The sequence below is a fragment of the Cryptomeria japonica genome, chromosome 2 (genome assembly GCF_030272615.1).
Source record: "Cryptomeria japonica chromosome 2, Sugi_1.0, whole genome shotgun sequence".
Classification (NCBI taxonomy): Eukaryota; Viridiplantae; Streptophyta; class Pinopsida; order Cupressales; family Cupressaceae; genus Cryptomeria; species Cryptomeria japonica.
In genome coordinates, this window is record NC_081406.1 from 670,646,953 (window position 1) to 670,666,483 (window position 19,531).

Below are 19,531 nucleotides of genomic sequence, written 5' to 3' on the forward strand. Positions count from 1 at the left end.
GAAATACAGAAGAAGAAAAAAGTTTGACACAAACACGTCTTTTATTAAATTTTTTTCAAAATTGTTTACATTATGCTGTCTGCTTCAAACATTACAATCGAGCAGTTTTTAAAGAGGTTGCAACCTCTCCAACTGCACTTCATGCATTACATGCACCATATTCAGCTAACTGCATGCACAGCATGCTTTATTTCTAAGCAAAATAATAATAAAAACTATTTTTCTAAAATAAAGATTATTCGCATAACGAACTAACAGTCCTAAATATAGAACTGGAGGTGGGTTGCTTGTGCGGTGATTTTAGGGGTGGAACTCCCAGTAAGTCTGCGTAACGGTGGAACTGGGAGCTCAGCATCAGCTCTCCACAAGGTTTTAGTACCAATTAACTAAAATAACTTCTGGAACTTAACCCAAACACCATTGGTACTGCACCATCTTCATCCAGTTGAAAGCTACATCAAATATTAGCAATTTTCTACGTCTGATTCTTTTAAGAATCACTGTACATAGAATCTTTTTCTATGTGTATACATAAAGCTTTGTAGAATAGAATTATTTTCTTACAAATATAAAAAGTAGAGCATTCACAGATTACATATATGTACTTTGTTTTCTATCATGTACTAAAGCAAAATGGAACCAATTTCATGATATAATTAAACAGGTATAATACAATCTCACTTTCAACGATAGGCAATAAGCCTTCTAACTGAATGCTCAACATGTCATATATGAATCAATCACTTCGTATAAAGTGTTTTTCATATTTTCTATCGTCTGCCTTTTTCCTTTTCACGACAGAATGTTCAGATCAATCTTAATCTTTATTTGAGCGAGCTTCAAACAAAACACAGCTGTGGGGCTTTATTTCGTAAGTTGTAAATCTGCAGTGAAATTGCAAAAAATGTTAGAAAAATATAACTATCATAAACTATTGCTTCTAAACATAATGGCTACATGTATTAGAACAAATATCGCAAGTACTGAATGCAACAGAATAATTGAGAATTCTAAGAAAAAAATCCAATCTAGAAGAATAGAACATACGTCAATTTCAATCCAAAAAGGAAAGCAAAGGGCAAAGAAGTTGCCAAAGGTATTATTCTGCTAAAGACATTTGAAAATCTTTTCAAAAAGTGTCATATACAATTGGGAATAGACACCACAAAGCAAATTAGTGTTCATGGATTGAAAACAAACTTACAAGTGATAATGATTCAAGCAAGTGCTTCCTTTATTAGAATCTCGAGGTCTATTGCATGCAATCCATCATACAGGAATGCTATTAGCCAGTAGCACTTGCACCGGAAGGAGGTGCAAGGACTAAGCTGATAGAAAATTATAGAGTATAATTTTATGTGCATAAAAGATATATTAATTTAATTTACAATATCTTATGTATAGAATAGCATTTTTTGCATAAAAAAATTTCAAAATACAATCTTAACCTTAGATTGATGATTCTTCTTCAAGCTATAATTTCTCTCTATGAATTTCGCTTCATGCTTTTAGTGGTCTACTTTGTTTTGGTTGATGACTTGCCAAGATTAGAATAAATATTAAGTATCATGAGGGAATCAGGGGGCTCAAAAGGGTTGTGTGCACCACTTATCTTGGGAATTATGAACATTTTCTCAGAGTAGTGGAAGATTTATTATTAGTGATATTATAACATAAAGGCCATTTAGCTAGAAAGTGGATGGATTTTGCCATTATTGGTGAATATCCTATGGTAGATCCTCATTCGATACATGATTTGTAGCACCTAAAACAAGAAAGACATCCAAGATCCTTCGTGCTTTCTAATGTCCTTGGTAGTTAGAATTTTTATCTCAGGAGAACTTGGCAAGCATAGTGGCTTGTTTCTAGATAAATGCATTGGAAGTATTGATTTCTCTAGTGGTTGGGAAGAAAGGCATAGAATATTTGGACAATTATATTGATATAATTTTACATTCAATTAAATTTGGAATCAAGCATAAAATTTGTCCAGTATAAAATGAATAGCACCCAAGTATTTTCTCACTCTACAAAAAAATGGCCCTTGCCACCTTGAAAGCATTGATGGCCTTTTAATGATTCTTGCACCTAACAACAAGGACTTCAAGTCATTTTTTGGAAAAATACTTTTATTAGGAATCTTATCAGACTTAAAATCCACTATTTTCCAATTACCAACCTAGTTTATTTGCTTTGTACTAATCATGTTTATTGGTTGTTATACTCTTCTAACTAAAGCTAGAGATTTTGTTGTTAGATGCTTTGTCAAAATATCTAGTGAGAACTAGATAGAAAAGAGGATCCATATCACATACTATGTAGTAAATGCCCATGGGTGTTAGATTACCTATGTGAGCTACGGGATAGTCACTTCTATAGAGAATCATTTTCGGGCTATTTCAAATTCTTGAACAAGTGAATGTTGGAAGAAAACTATTTATTGCTGTTTTCTGAGTAAGGAAAGTGGGAGAAAGGGTAAGAATAGAATAGTAGCATGAGAAACATGGGGATGAATTTCATATCAAGAAAAGAAACTAAAAACTTTTGAAGTGTAGATAAATAGAGAAATGAAGGTGAGCCCCAAGTGGAGTAAAAGGAATAAATCGATTCAAAATAGAAAGTGTGCAAGTCAAAAATGTTGCAAATTAAGAGGGTCAAAGAAGTTAGGGGGTTTGGAACTTTATTTTACAACTATGACAAGTAGGAGAGTGACAAGAATGCATGAAATAATATGGAGCATGCCTTCACTTTTATATTTTGGGGACAGGGCAGGGGAGGGGCTGGGGGGTATCTTGGAGGAAAATTTACAAATATAGCTCCTACAAGAAGCTGATGGTAAAAATCACCAAAATCAGCTCCATAGAGTATAAGTTAACCAAGGATAATGAAACTAGCCCAATCAGCTAAAATAAAATCAACAATGGAACAGAAAATACATCAAATCTAGCAGTATCACATAAAAACACTAGAATGGAATGAAGGACCCAGTCAACAAACTGAAGAAATGTCTTCACAGAAAAAAAGGCACAAGGATTTCCAAGTAATAATTGCAAAGCAGGTAAAAACAGGAGAAGAATTTCAAACAGACACTGAGAAGAAGCAATTTTGAATTGAAGGAGGTCCATGTTTTTCTCTTCAAACATCTTTTGGGTGGACAGTGGTGAAGTTACTGGGTTCGGCCCCCTAGACCCCTGGTACTGGTCCGGTACGGTCTGGGTTTGGGGTTCGGGTCTGGTTTGCCTATGGTTCGGACAGGGTTCGTGGTTCACAGGCCTGGTTCGAACCAGGGCGAACCCAAGAGGACCCGGGGTCGAACCCAAGAGGACCCAAGTCGAACCCAGGGGTCTGACAGCCCAAAAAAGGATTTTTTCTTTGCAAAATTTATTTATTTTTGAATTCCACCACATAAAAAAATTAAATGACCCTATGTCTCAAGCCACACACCTATGCATCGTACAACCAAGAGAGAAGCACAAGTCTGTACGAAAGAACAAGTCAGAAAACACAATTCCCGTACGGGAGAATGCACCTTGATCAGAATTTTGACTTCTTTGGCCTTGTTCCTGACGTCTTAAAAAAGCAGAAAATTGATGCATGCCATGGAGTTCCGTGTGGGTTTGAAGGTTGTAATTTGGTGTTGGCGCTGCTTAGTACCAACAAGGGGCGCTACCCCTCGACCCCGCAAAGGGCTCTGCCCCTTGACCCCATTGGGGGCGCTACCCCCAGACCCCCGCAAGGGGCGCTGCCCCTTGACCCCGTTGGGGGTGTTGCCCCAAACCCCCATTAGAGAATCCATTTGATGATCAAACTTTAAATTGTTGAAAGTTGAAACAATGATACTTGAATATTTTATCAATTTGATATTAAACTTGATGTATATGATGCTGTTATGGTATGATCATGATGCTATGATTACAAGTTTATGTTGGTTTTGTTGTTTATATGATGCTATGTGACATGCTAATCTTAATTCATGCTTATATGCTGCATTTATATATAGTTTACATGTTTTTGTACTAACGAACCCAAACCCCTTTTCAAAATTTTGCCATACCGGCGTACTGGGTTCTTCGAACCCGAACCAGTCACTGAACCCGAACCGGTAACTTAGGTTCGAGGTTATATTATCTTTACAAATTAATGATTATTTGAGCACATGCTATTTCTTTATTCATTGTTGAATATTAATAAAAGAAAAATAAAAATTGTTCACAGTATTATTATGTTATTTTCCTTACATTTGAGCTTTAATTTATTTCTAACTGATAGCAAAAAGAACAAAAAACAGCTCCATAAGAGTATAAGTTCAACTGGAAGGATAATAAAACTAGCACAATCAGCTAAAATGGAATCAACAATGGAACAGAAATTACATCAAATATAGCAGTATCACATAAAAACACTAGAATGGAATGAAGGACCCAGTCAAAAACTGAAGAAATGTCTTCACAAAATGAAAAAAGGCACAAGGATTTCCAAGTAATAATTGCAAAGTGGGTAAAAGCAGAAAAGAATTGTAAACAGACACTAATTATAAGCGATTTTAAATTGAAAGAGGTCCATTTTTTCTATTCAAACATCTCTTGGGTGGACAGTGGTAGTTTGAAGTTGTATTATCTTTACAAATAAATGATTATTTGAGCACATGCTATTTCGTTATTCATTGTTAAATATTAATAAAAGAAAATAAAAAGTTGTTCACTGTATTATTATGTTAGTTTCCTTACATTAAGCTTTAATGTATTTGTAAATGGTTATCAAAGAATTAATTCCTTAATTTGCTGGTATATTGTGTGTGAATTAATTCCAGTTGTGTTTTCTATAGTCTATGTTTTCTATTTTAAAATTCAAAGAAATGTAAAAAGGTCCTTAAATTCATTGAAAATATATTGGCCAGGTTGTGTTATCCAGTTATATGTAAAGTGCAAAGTCAACTGGAGACTTTTGAGCAGCAAAAATAACTAAAATAGAGGCAAAAGGGAATAAAAAGGCAGCCATTGGTGGAGAGAGTTCTTCAATTTCTCCATTTCCTGGAACTATGAGTAGTGGTGGTGTAAGTATTGGGCCTCGAATTCATATATCTTCATCCAAATTATATTCATATTTTGTTACACGCACGACTCCAAGTTCCTAACCATCGCTTGAAAGCATGGGTTGGAACAAGGACAAGCATGAGGCTGAATGTCATCTCTCTCTCTCTCTCTCTCTATATATATATATATATATCCTAAATGAAGCAATTATTATTATTAATTAATATAATAATGATTATTTGAAATTTATTTATTTATATTATTACTTAATTAATATTTATTACTAACAACTTTCTTGAAATATTCGAATAAAATAAATAATAATAATATAATAATATAAATAAATAAATAAGTAATAATAAAATACAATATTTATTAAGACAACTAAAATGGAAGAAATCTGAACACAGACAGCATCCAAGCATTGATAATCAAAAGCAATTAATGGACATTGGTGATCATATTAATCATAAATCGACATCCAAATTAATACACATACAGTCAGCAAATGAATGGTAATCATTGACCATGATACCGATTAAGGAAGGAAGATTATCGATACTTGAAGGACCATCGGTATCAAAGGGTAAAGGACAACTAAGAAAGAATATTGTTCTCATCAAAGAATTGATACGATCTTAAGAGTATCCACTTAAGATAATCGACTAATACATAAGCGATCACCTTATCTGATAAAGAGACTAAACAATGATTAAGAGTTAATACCATGCAAGGTTTAATTAATGATGAGACACGATAACTATAATGGAAGGGGGTGATCTGGAACCCAATCAATTATTTAATGAAAGGAGGCAATTAGAATGTGAGTCTAATCGATTAGCATTAAGACAAGAATATGCTACGATTAATGAAGGGGTGCATTAGACATTATGTGGAAACCGATCTGATTAGAAGCTATTATGGAGAGTGGCGATTACCAAAGGGGATGAGACATGTCTTGTCCAATGTGACTCATAATTCAAGAACGCAAATATAAGAAGACATTCCCATCATTCATTCAAGGATCGATTTGGAAAAACTTAAAAAACTTTTATCCTTGATTAGATCTGCTCATTTGTGCAAGTGCTTATTTGGCATAAATCGGTTGTAAGCAAATAACTACAAATCAGGGGCAACACCAGTGATTGCAAGGGAAGAAAGCATATATCAGAAACAGCATCAACCATTTCGTTACAAGTTATTAGATCAGAATTGGAACTGTTAGCAAGTGACAGGCAGAAACATTCATGTTCTTGGTGATCTGCTTAATATGAATGCTTAATATATGAAGCACGATAATGTTCTTATGCAGAGCTTAATAATAATATTTTATAAGAACTGCTCTGCAGTGAGATATATATTATAATACTATCTGAAAATATATATATATATATAGTAATTTGAATGAACAATTGACTGATTGAACTATGCAATATCACTGACTAGATTCATGTTAAGATAGATTTGTATCCTACTCAAGTTAGTTTTAAGTCATAAGTGTATAGAAATTGATTAATTATGGTTGAAACAGGTCTAAACCTATTAGGGGACATTACACTGAAAAAAGTGCAAATGGAGACTTTAGGTTCTATTGCACCATTCCATTCAATGCAGTCAGGTAATTATTATTTTTGTCTTAAAATACATAATTTGACTTCCATCTATTGATCTTTTTGCTTTTAAGACTATATGGCATTGAAGTTTTTAAGGTTAAACTCTCAGTTTAAAATACTTATTTTGTTTATTTAATGTGTTTTAGGTCTCTTTATTGGCAAAATATGATAGATGCAAATACCATTTGTGGTGTGGGATTCATAGCCCCTAATGATGAGGAGATAAAAGGCTCCATTTTGACTCAAAAGGTGGCTGATATGAAAGCCACAATCAATGAGCAGAGTGACATATCAAGGAAGAAGGGTTGCAACATCATGACTGATGGCTGGACTGATAGAAGAAGTGGAACATTGTCGACTTTTCTTTTTCTTTCCTCAGGTAATTGTACTTTGTGTAATCCATTGATTTAAAGATTAAGATTTTTAATTTCTAATTTACTAAATTGCTGATTTGTTTTTCTTTCTTGGGTGGCACAGTGTTTTTGAAGTCAACTGATGCATCAAGAACACAAAAAAATGTCGAGTTCCTTTTTGAGGCCTCAGAGAGGGTCTTGGCTGAGGTGGGTGAGGAAAACATAATACAAATAGCTATAGATACTGCAGCAAATTATGTTGTTGTAGGTAGGCGTCTTATAGATAGACAACCCTCTTCGTTCAAGACTCCTGCTATTCATTGCCTTAACATCATATTGGAGGGTCTTGGCAAACATCCCTTGTTACAACATGTATAGAGAATGCAAGAAGTATTTGTATACATACACACGCGCACACATATAATCATACTTGGGTCCTCAACCTTCTAAGGAAATTCACAAGTAAGAAAGAGTTGGCTGGTCCTAGAATAACCCGCTTTGCAACCAATTTTATCAAGTTGCAATCCTTGCTTCAGTCTGTTGTGCTCGCACACCCTACCCCATTTTCATCAAACAGGGACCCCCATTTTTTGGTTTAAGTCTGCACGCGAAGTAGGGGAATGAGGACCTTCCAAGCACCCTGTGAATACCCGAAAATCATCAACAGAGGATGGAGTGAAATGTCAAGAGGAGTAAAATCTCACAAATCGGCTAAGTAGGCCGAAATTCCTAGAAAATGCCTAAAGCTCTCAAAATCCTCTTTGAAACCGAAGTTGGAAATCACTAAGTTCACGATATCTGCTTGTAAGGCCGAGAAGCTTAGCAAATGACTTCAGCACACAAAATGACCATGTGGACTGAAATAGGTGGAAGGAAAACAAAGGGCGTTAAGCTTTCAAATGCCCCTCCCACGTCTAAATATGAGAGGATTAATGACAAAAGAAAGTATTCAGAAACCGAAAACATCGAAACTCTCGAAATCTCTCACAGACCTGAAGTTTCTTTTTAAGACGAGATAACTAGGAGAGAAGTCGTGTTAAACCTTCAATTAGCTTGAAAACAATAAAGGCAAAGAGGTTTACAAAACACCTTAATAGGCCGAGTTTGCAAAGCATTCAAGGAGCCCAAAAATTGCAAAGGGAGGATGTCTAAATTTGAAATCTCGCATTTTTACGTCAATACCCGAACAAAGTGTAAATCACATCAAAGTTCACACAAGGGCCCTCCCGCCCGAAAATGGGCATAACTTGCGAAAAGGCCGAAGGCACTCTAACTTCCAAAATCGACATTTTGGCCGAAAATTCTCCCACAACTCGCAAAGTAAACCACATTCGTGCATTTACTCAGTAGCCCGAAAACTCAGGTTCACAAACTTGACTTATAAGCCGAAATTGGTTAATAAATTTGAAATCGTGCATTTCTTCCATGTAGGCCGAGAAAAAGATAAATGCGTTTGAAGTCTGCAAAAAGGCCTACATGGCCGAAAAGACATAAGTCGCGCGATTTTGGAGTTCATGAGCCAAAAGGAGAAGCTCGCCTAATCTCCTCACAGGCCGAAAAGGGGTAAATATGTTTAAGGTTTGCCAAAAAGGGCTTCGAAGATCCGAAAATGTTAAAATCACAATATTGCCAAATGCCAAAAAGGAGAAATAGGGCGATATAACTTAAAATCTCGCAAACATGTCCATTCAGCCAAAATAACAAGCAAGAACTAAGTCATGCATCTTGGGAAAGAGACCGAAATGTAAGCAACCTCACAAATCGGCCTAAATGGCCGAAATATGAGGAAGGCCCCATTCAACCAAAACATAAAAGAAAGACTCAAAAGACTAAAGTCACCCAAAATCACAAGTTAGAAAAGAGGAAAAGAATCTAAGTTCCAAAATCGGCTCATAAAGCCGAAATGCAAGAACGTCCGAATTCGTGCCAAAAGATCAAAAGGGGTGAAAAACCTCTCAAATTGCCCAAAACCTCCTAGATGGCCGAATTTAAACTCAAAAGGAGTGGCTTTCACTTGAAATTCGAAATCTCACAAAGAGCTTCTCAGGCTCGACTTCGCCAAACAAAAGCTCGACCTTGCCTAAGAAATTTAATGTTTGTTAAATTAAATTAATTAATTTTTCAAATTGATTGATTCAGGGTTGAAATTGATTGTTCGCAGGTCGAAGGTGTCGTTGGGAAAAACCAGGAGAAAGCCTGAAAGGCAAATTGAGGAAGGATCGCAAGCGAAGCTAGAAGCTGGAGGAGAAAAAATGCAGAGCGCGAGATTGTAAAACCGAGAATTGGGAAGCGTGCCGCTGAACAAGCTAAAGTCCACCACTGACACCAAAGACGGAAGAACATACAAAATACTCAAAGTAAACATTCCGGAGAAATGCATAGCTGGATTTAATTCCAGAAAATTCAGTTTGGAAAACTAAAATTGTTTAAATGTAAAACTACTTGTGAGCCCCATTTAAGATATTTTGAAACAAAGGGGTGTCATAACCCCACATTTTTGTAATTATAAAAGATAACATTTATACTTTTTTTTAATCGGAAATGACTCCTTGTCTTATATTAATGTAATAATCATGTTTTAACTCCTGATTTAACTTTACCATAAAAAGATGTTAACTGAATATATAATTAGTGATGAATACTAAATAAATATAACTATACAATTTAATGCATTGTTAATTAAATATATAATTATTATTATTATTTAATTATTGATGCATAAATCTAAAAATATAAATATACAATATAAAAAGAACTTAATACATTATAAACATTATTAAGAAAATGAAGATTTTACAACCATACGCTAACATTAAAAGGGACCCCTTGTTAATGCAAAACAATTATAAGAACCGATACACAATGTAATAAGCGCTTAAACTTAGGGATTTTCGGGGGTATTGCACCCAACAAACACATCATATGTGATGCGGTGCGTCTAAACTTTAAGGCGCCAAAAGAGAGTTTCGGGTGGAACGGTGACCCCAACAGTCACCACGCTTACTCCTTCAGCAGTCACGACCCCGACTGGTCCGCCTCAACCCCCCGCGGGTATTAAAGTATAAACTCGTGGGCAAGGGATGGAAGAAAGAAAAGGCACGAGAGAATAAGATAAGGAGAAGGAGAACGCCAAGAGCCGAAGGGGCTAGGTAAGTCACTCCACCGTTAATATAAATTCTGCAACAAGTTTGTTTATTAATTGATAGGGTTACATACTCTAGCGTAGATGTCCATTAAATTTACCAATATACAAATGTATATAGTTTCATTAATTCAGTATATAGTATAAACATGTATATGAATGGTATACAAATGTTTAGAGGCTAATATAATAAAAATCAGAGTATATATATATATATATATATATATATATATATATATATATATATATATATATATATATGTAGGGATATGCAATGTGAATAAATTCTCATGGAATAATTAATTTAATAAATAAGTTAATAAACAAATTAATAAATAAACTATAACTACTAATTAAGGAATAAAACACCATTATGAAATTAAGGACTAGTAGGAATGATCACTACCAAGATAATAAAGCAATTTCATATCCAAACCCAGTGTGATAGATGAGGAATTAGGCAACAGGGATAGCAGGAACTAGGCCTCTGTCAGGTAGGCCACCCGCTGCAGTTGACAAAGGGCTTCTGGCAGTTGGGCCAAGGGGGAGTGTACCGCCCTTGGGCCTGATAAGCGCTACGGGCATCCCATGGTAGCTAGTCCTTTTGATCCCGCTAGGAATTAAATATGGAATTGACTTATTGATAACAATGATCTCAAGTCAATATGGTAGCTAGTCCTTGTTTATATGTTTCTCTAGATTGCGAAGTTGGGGACATTACAAGGGGAAACAAGTCAGTTGTGGACAGTTATGTTCAACCATCGAATAGACCCAAATTGAATCCAAGCAGTTGTAGGTAGTTGAGAAGGGTGGTTGGGTGGATGACTGAGAGTTTAATAGGCATGGGTTAAAGCTGCCAGCTTCTGGAAGGCAGATTGCAACCATTGGATGCAGTCAATCCTGGCCACCGGTTCAAATTGTAAATCTATAAAAGGCAGGATGCCTCTCATTGTAAAAGGTTAGAATTTTGTGGTTAGAATTTTGTAGTTAGATTTTAGAAGTTAGAATAGCTTTGATTTTAGGAATAGCATAGAGATGCTGCAGAAATTGTTGTAATGGCAGCTGAAATCAATATATAGACATTGAATTGGTGTTTATCATCTTATTTTCATTCTCTTTGCATGGTTTCTTTCAGCTAGTTAAGTTTAGAGTGCAGGGATTTCAATGGTGAAGTGTAGAGCGGTATTTGATGCATTTTTGTTTCATACCATTGGGGGTTTGCTAATTGTAGGTCACCGTGCATGGTTAGTCTGAACCCAAACTGTGCTTAGTTCACCTGCAGCTGTTCGTCTTAGGCTGCGCCAGAATTGGGTGCCTAAATGAATGTCTCCAGTCTGAAAATCCTTTATCCCTTGGAGCTTGCACCATTCTTGTCTAGTTGTGAGGGTGTCTGGCAAAAAAAGAATTCGTTTATCGAAATCTGTCTACCTGCTGCATCAACCTTTATCATCCTTGTCCTTAGGTCTCCTAAACCTTTCCTCTTTGCTTTTTACTTCGCAATCTGAGAATTGCAACAAACCAGCTTGTTGCAGAATGTAAGGCCCCTTGTGCTCCCAACAAATCACATCAATCACTGAGTAATCCTGCAGTCAAGACTTGGCAATCAAAACCTTGAGGTCGTCCCCATTGATCAATTGAAACAGCGTTAGGGATTTCCTTATCTCAAGAGAGGATAGGGTACTTAGCATTCTATTTTGCGTTGGCCCTATGGAGTCGTAGCAATGCGAGTTTAGCCATGTCAACAAAATTGGCGCTAGAACGAGGGCCTCCCACTCTGGTTCCTTGCAGCAAGTTAGTCCATTGAGCCAATTTAAATGCTATATTTGGAATATGAAAGATCCCTGTTAAACCAGAAAAGCCAAAAAATCAGAAAATCTGAAAAATACCAAAAATATTTCTGAGTTAATATGTTGAGTCAGTCGCTTCATGAAGACTCTTCGCAACCTGACATTTTCCAAATCTAGCAAAGGCTGAGTTTGCAACTGTATCCAAGGCAGTTATCCGAGTTCACATCTGCAGCTCATTGCAGAATTCATGGTACAACACAACACGAAGAGTTGAGTTGCTTGACGTTTCTGTCAAGAGTCGAGTTGGCATTGCAGGGGTAGATGATCTTCTGGGATATCCCCAAACTAGAGGAGCTAGCATAGCCGGGTATCTGCAGTCCTCCGTCCAACACTGATGAGTTTACAAGATTTAAGGATCGGATTGAAGCCCAGTTTGGTCTCGAGGAGTTATGCTTGGAGAGCGTGTTGTCACCTTGGTGGTGCAGAATTCACCGCACCTCACATTTGGAATTTGCTTGCTCACTAAGCATGGAGGCAGTCAGTCAAGTTAAAGCCCAATACGGACCGCCGGAAGAACCAGAGGAGAGCATCACCAACAAAGTGTGGAGTGCTTACCTTGCTGCAAACGAATACAGAAGAGCTCAACATCAATGCAAAACTGCACTTCCTGATGATATTGAGATGGAGTTGCCAATTGTTGAGCAAGGTGAATTAGTCAATCAGACTATAGCAACAAATGATTTTGCTATCCTTGCACCAAAAGATGTGACAACAGGTAACTGTGTTGTCCTTGCACTTGAAGAGGACAGAGTTGGAAAGGATGATTTTGAAAACGATCCAGTGAGCTCCATAGATCAGCGTGACACTGACGAGCAGTTTGCGACAACCCCACTAATGGAGGATGCAGTCTGTTGACGTGTCTGAAACCGCATTGCTGCAAACTCCATACGGCCAACGCAGAATAGAATAACCAACTAATTATCCTACTCTCTCTTGAGATAAGGAAGTCTCTAATGCTGTTTTCTAAGTTTGATCAAAGGAGACAACCTCAAGGTTTCTTTTGTCAGGTCTTGATTGCGGGATTTTTCAGTGGCTTGATGTGTTTATGCTGGAAACACAAGGGGGACTTGCGTTGGATGGGTAACTTATAGATAGGTTCCCCGAAACTTTCATAATCTTTCTATCAAATGATTTCGGTTAAGTTGATATTGTCTTGGTGGGATTGCAGATTTTCTGGATAAAAAAGGGGAAAAAGGAGGGAGAGAGAGAGAGAGAGAGAGAGAGAGAGAGAGAGAGAGAGAGAGAGATGAAATGTAAATTCTAACTAAGATAGCAAATTCAGTCAAGTAGACAGACACCTCCAAGACACTAGATTAAACATCACTAGCTACTCAAGCACAATGTTTGCATAAATCCAATGCAATCTTCAAAGGAGAAACAAGATTTTCATGTTATCAAGTACGGTATTAGAACTTTTACATTCATAGTATGTGTTTGATAACCGAACTAAGCATGAAAGGTCCAAATTAACCATGCAGAAAGAAAGGCAATCAGCCGTTCCATAATGGTGTGGACTGCAAGGATTCTATCAGATGCTTGCTTGTAAATGCTATGCAAAAGAAATAAACATAACTGAAAGATTTCTAAATTAAGTGAAGAAGGAGACCATGCATTCACAAGGAAACTTGAAAACAGTCTTAATCTTTTGCATTAATTCCTGTAAAATTTTGCCAGAGCTTTGCAACAATCCAAGAACTTCTTTTAAAATGAGGGAAAACCAGTCCCTTAAATAGGCTTCAAAACAGGATGAATGGCCTAGATTTAATCTAAACAAATGGCCCAGATTCATCCATAAACATGACTGCCCATACCCATAAATGGGATGCAAATATCAACAACCACCCCAAAATGGGCAATAACTACCCAAAAAGGGATAATTACAGCAATTTGAAATAATCCCAAAAGGTGCATCAATAAAGTTTTACATTTGTTGACCAAAAGTCAAATGTCACTTTTTGGTGCAAAAGTGCACTTTTAAGATTTAGAGGGAAAAAAGCACTTTTGAGAAATTACTTTCTCTATTTCAGTCTCACACTCCTTTTCTAGAAATTGATCTTCGCCATGCAAATATTCCCGCCATAAATCACGACCTCCTGCCCGTTCCTCGCAAACGTATTCCTGGAACCTGATACATAACTGGAAGAGCAGACTGAATGGAGGCATGGGAGGATGGCGAATTTTGTATTGCATGCCTTCGAGATACTGGTCCACGTGCTTTAAACCGTCCTTCCAGCTGGAGCGATTACGCTCAAAGCATAATATGTCTGAATGGAACTGACCAACAAAACTCAAGTCCTTAGTGGAATAGGTAATCCTATCCGTTCCCAATCTTTCTTCCCAGTCCGGCTGGATTGCATTATCGGACAAGTCGTTTATCCATCCCGAAACCATTGATCGGAGGATGGTCTTACCTAGTTCTTGCATGTTTCCCAAAATCACTTCACACGCGTCACTCTCCTTGTCAATAATTTCTTTGGTGTCATTCTTCATGGTGATAGTCCAGTACCATTCCTTAAGAACATTGATGCTACGAGGATCTAGGATTGCGGACAATGTAGGAATATGCGTGTGTCTAGAAAAGAGCTCTCATGAGGGGAAGGGTAGTGGCAGCCACTTCGTGCATGTGAAGGGATTCCCTCTTTACCTCTAATAACTTGACTAGAGTGAGCTCTCGATGGAGGGCCATTTCTTTTACTTCTTTAAGGATTCGCTCTCCCCTTTTCTTGATGTCTTGTATCCATTCCTTGACGGCCTTTGCGGTGTCCCGTACTCCTTCAAATTCTGTTGTGGTCCTTTGCGCCAATGCTATCGAGGGAATATGGGATTCAGAGGCATTGTGTAGTGGCCTCAGGAGCTGATCGATGTATTCCTCGGCTTGCTCAGCACGAGCCCGATACATGTCCTTTTCAGCTGTTATCTCTTCGAGCTGCCTGAGTATATTCTGCACTGAATCCTTAAATTCTTCTTTTTCTTGCTCTAGTGGCTCGTCCGATGGGGACAGTTGTGATGCTATAATCTGCCAAAGTAATCTGATCTGCTGGCTTGTCTACAGGCGAGGTGGCAATGTGGAGAGTGCGGTTCCTTTGCTCGTCTTTGGTCACTCTGGAATATGCCTTGGGCTTTTCCTTCCCCTTAGCTTTTGCTTGGTCCATGCGCGAGAAGATATCCTCTAGATCAATAGGCGGTTTGGTGGCAGCCTTACGTTGGGCTCTGGCAATCAACCATTCTTGAGGCATGTTGCCAGGAATAATCATTATGTTATGTTGTCATATTATGTTTATGTTGTCGTCGGTAATAATGAGTTACGGCGGTCAGTTAGTTAGTCGTACCGAAGGGCAATTGGACGCCACGGTTGGTCGCACCCCTTCGGGTATTATATATTGCGTACCTTTCCTTCGAAGTGGATCGAGATAGTCATGTAAAATGTAATGTTATAAGCACTTGATGTACATGGACTATTGAATTAGTACAGAGACTGGTTATTTAATGTATTTCCATTATGTTCTGTGCATTTACTTTCTGCATTTAACCGTTTACCCGAAGGGCAAACATTTGGTGCCGTTGCCTAGACGTACTCGGGAACGGAAGACGCGGATGGCGCACAAACGCAATGGGCCTACCCGTCGGTGAGATGAACCCAGAGACCGACGACATGCACACGAAACAAGAGGCGAAGGGGAAATTGAACCCTGTAATAATCCCGACACAATGTTGATATAAATTGTGGTCGAAAGGGAAAAATAAAAAATAAAAGAATTGTGTACATGGTGTGTGCTTGCTATGTACGGAGGTGATTTATGCCAAATATATTAAATAAAGACAGAAATAAGAAAGCAGAAACGGAAGAGTGGGAGGCCGCGCAGAGGGCCTTGATTCTGGAGCAACAAGTAGAACGGAGACGGAGGCTGAGGCAACTTGCCGAAAGACGACCTGCCGAAGGGAACCACGGAGGTGTCACAGAGGGTGCAGAAGCCGAGGGAAGTTTCTACGCGTCACCAGAACACCGTAGGGTGTGGAGCCATGAAGAGTTTCTGGAGGAAACAAGGTTAAGGAGAGATCTAGTCAAAGAGACTCGGGATCGGTTTAGAAACTTATCCCTTACACCACGGAGTGAAGATCACCAACGGGAACTAGGAGTGGGCACGGGTGGGAGTGAAGGGGAGGGCAACCGTACGGGTGTAGGTGCCACACACGACAGGCAAAACACCGTACCTCCAGTCGCTCACGCAGGACACACCACCGGCGCCACCAGAGGAAGCAGCGCAGGGTCACAGACACAGGCACAGTCGCCCCCAGGAAGACGACCCGAGATGGCGAGTAAACAAAAATTGCCAAAGTTCACAGGGGACGGCAAGGAAGACCCCTTACGGCACTGCCGTACATGTGAAACCATTTTGTCCGCCAACGGAGTGACAAACCAGGATGACTGGGTACAGCAGTTCCCAGCCACGTTACGTGGAGTTGCCATAGATTGGTACTTCGATGTGGACAAGCAAAAAGTGGTCACGTGGGCCAATCTATAGAAGGAATTCACGGAGGAGTTTTGGCTGCTCCGTGATGACAATGAAATTGTAATGGAGATATATAGTACCAAACAAGGTACCAAGGAGATAGTATGGGCATACAGCAGGAGGCTGAAGGAATTGCTGGGAAAAATGGAGAGTCAACCAGCAGATGGGTTGAAAAAGCGATGGTTCGTGGAGGGACTAAAGCATTCCCTCCGAAGGAAGATGAAAATCGTTCCACCTACATCATATGACGACGCCTACAATAGGGCGATCGACCTAGAGAGCGAATACAAAATGTCAAAGAAGAAGAAAAGTAATAAATATTCATTTGATGATGATGAAGACTCTGACGGGGAAAGCAGCAGCAGTGGCGAATTGAGTAATAAGGTGCACGCTCTCCAAAAGGACATGGAACGAATGCTGAATGAATTCAAAGCCATGAAGGGGAGTACAAGTAAGACTCAAGAAAACGACGTGTGGTGTACCGACTGTAGGAGTGACGGACACACCAAGGGGTCCTGCCCCAAAAAGGCTTTCTGCGACATTTGTTAGATTGCGGGACATTTGACAAAGGAATGTCCCTACAATATGAAAACCAGGAGCCAACAAGTTCTCTTCATGCAAGAGCAGCCGACCGTCAGAACTTCGCAAACCAACATAATGGCATCATCTGGAGGTTACCGGGACAACAGACGTGGCGGCGGAAGGAATAGCAACAATAACAATAACGGAAGCCGTATCCAGTATGACGCCAAGGGACGACCAATTATCCAATGTAGGGCCTGTAATCAATGGGGGCACTTCACCTATGATTGCACGAAGGAAGCCACCCCTCAACACCTCTGCCGATGGTGTGGGCCAGGCGACCATGAGGACGCAAATTGCCCACAGGCAAGGGTTAATCTCCTCAACATTGAGAAGACTGGTGAGAAAGAAATACTGGCAATCACCCGCGCCCAAACGAAAAAGGCCACTTATTCCGACCCCCGTACGGAGAAGGAGAGATTACGGGAGGAAAAAGGCCAATATTGAATGTGAGATGACAGCTGAACGACGGGACAACGAGGTGGCGAGTACATCATCCCATACAGAAGTGGAAAATAACATCATTGGGCAAGTATTGCAGATGGAAGTACCTATAAGGGTAAAGGACCTTCTAGAAACAATGTCACAGTTAAGAACCGCCATTTTTAGTTCCATACAAACCACTGCGCAGGCACCTTTGCGTGCCACATGGGTGGAAGTTCCGGTCAACCCCTCGGCTGACCCAATGTTGTTAGCCTTAAATAGTGGTCGGCATCCCGCTGTAGTAGAGATGGGAATTCTCGAGGCTATCCTCAAAGACACCATCGTGGACGGAGGTTCGAGGGTGAATGTACTGCCAGAGGATACGTGGAAGAAGCTGGGGAAGCCAAAACTATGGCCACCCACGTTCAACTTGGTAGGTGCAGACCAACACGGCATCAAGCCACTCGGCACCCTGATGGCCCAGCTGGTCACCATCGGCATGCAACCTTTCATACTAGATTTTGTGGTAATCCCACTCAAGAAGAAGGGGTACGACGCCATCTTAGGCAGAGGGTGGCTGGTTATATCAAAGGTGAACCACGACGGGAAAAAGAACACCCTTTCTATGGAGAAAGGGGGGCAGAAGTACACCATTGATCTGAGGACCCAGGTTGTTGACGAGGAATTGGCATCATTTTCAGAATCGGAGGATGAAGGAAAAGGCGACCCGAGGGACGAAGGACGAGGCTGCAGGGAGCCCAACGATGAAGGGATTCTCAAACTAGGAGAGTGCTCCGAGGATGAGACAGGGTCTTTGAATGGAATCTTCCATTGGCAAATGGAGGATTACGAAATGTTCCAGAGCTACAGGCTCGAAGTAGAGGAACTAGAGCAAGCAACAGAGGTGTACCTGCCGGAATACAGAGAGTATTGGAAGGGAGATGCCCCAAACCTTGATGATGTAGATAATCCCAAGATTATTGGCAACAATTGGAACCCTGTGTGGAAGGCTGCAGCCTTCAAAATCTTTATTATTCTTCTTTTTCTTATGTACAGGAAGGAGACTGTGGTCCCTGTAGAATTTGTGGTTCCAGGTCTTCGGATGGACATTGAAAATAGATTGGCCACCAACGGGTGCAAATTGAAACCCTACCACACGAAGCGTGCAGGGGACTTGAGAGGCCGGTCGGACACTCGAGAGCCCAGAGGGGGATCTGAGAGGATGGAAGGGGACTCGAGAGACCGGGTAGGCGATTCAAGAGGCACAGGACCACAACAGGAGACTCTCGGGCAAGGAAAATTGAGAAGGATGAAGGGCGGTCCCAGCGGCATGGGACCCGAGCCGAAGACTCGACAATTAGATTATAAATAATTAAATAAAAAAATAAAAAATAAAAAGAAAAACCACCGTACGGCTGCAAATAAAATTTAAAAAAAAAAAGAAGAAAAACCGCCGTACAGTTGCAAAAAAAAACTCGCACGCCAGGTGACCGTACGACATGGGAAAAAAAAGGTCATCGGGCCACCGTACGGTGACCACACTGGCGGTGGAACCACCGTGCGGTGGTCACATCGACAGTGGGGCCACTAGCGGTGGATGCCACCGTGCGGTGGACACCCGCACGCCGCACTTGAAACCCGCACCACGCAAGGAAAAAGGAGGAGGAGGAAACCTCGCGGAGGTGTCAGTGTTGTTGACCGTACGGGGAGGTTGCATGGCCGGGACAAACATAACAAACAAAAAAAAAACGACGACCAGATTGAAACATTATTCGATGACATTTGGAGCCTAGACACTGAAAATATTGGAGTGTAGAAGAAAGGTTTTGACATCATTAAATATCACAGAAATGATGCACGCCATGGAATTTCGTGTGGTTCTAAAGGTTGTGATTTGGTGTTGGCGGCGGGGGCGCTGCCCTAGACCCCGCAGTTTATTTTTGAGCTACAGAATACCACGGGATGTGTTGTGGTTGTCCGTACTGTGAGAAAGAAGCCTGCAGCTAAGCATTGGCGGGTAGGCCATA

The 19,531-nt window shown here is 39.7% G+C and overlaps 1 protein-coding gene across 3 annotated transcripts in view; it reads right to left on the reverse strand.

Moving 5' to 3' along the window:
* Positions 1–440: 440 nt before the first annotated feature.
* The window catches only part of LOC131034013 (isoamylase 2, chloroplastic), a 374,673-nt gene continuing 355,582 nt past the window's right edge, over positions 441–19,531 (reverse strand). For all 3 annotated transcript variants that reach the window (XM_057965350.2, XM_057965347.2, XM_057965346.2), the window contains one exon: positions 441–884. In XM_057965350.2, coding sequence (XP_057821333.2) covers positions 818–884 — 67 coding nt within the window. In that variant the 3' untranslated portion in view covers positions 441–817. The remainder of the gene's footprint in view (positions 885–19,531) is intronic.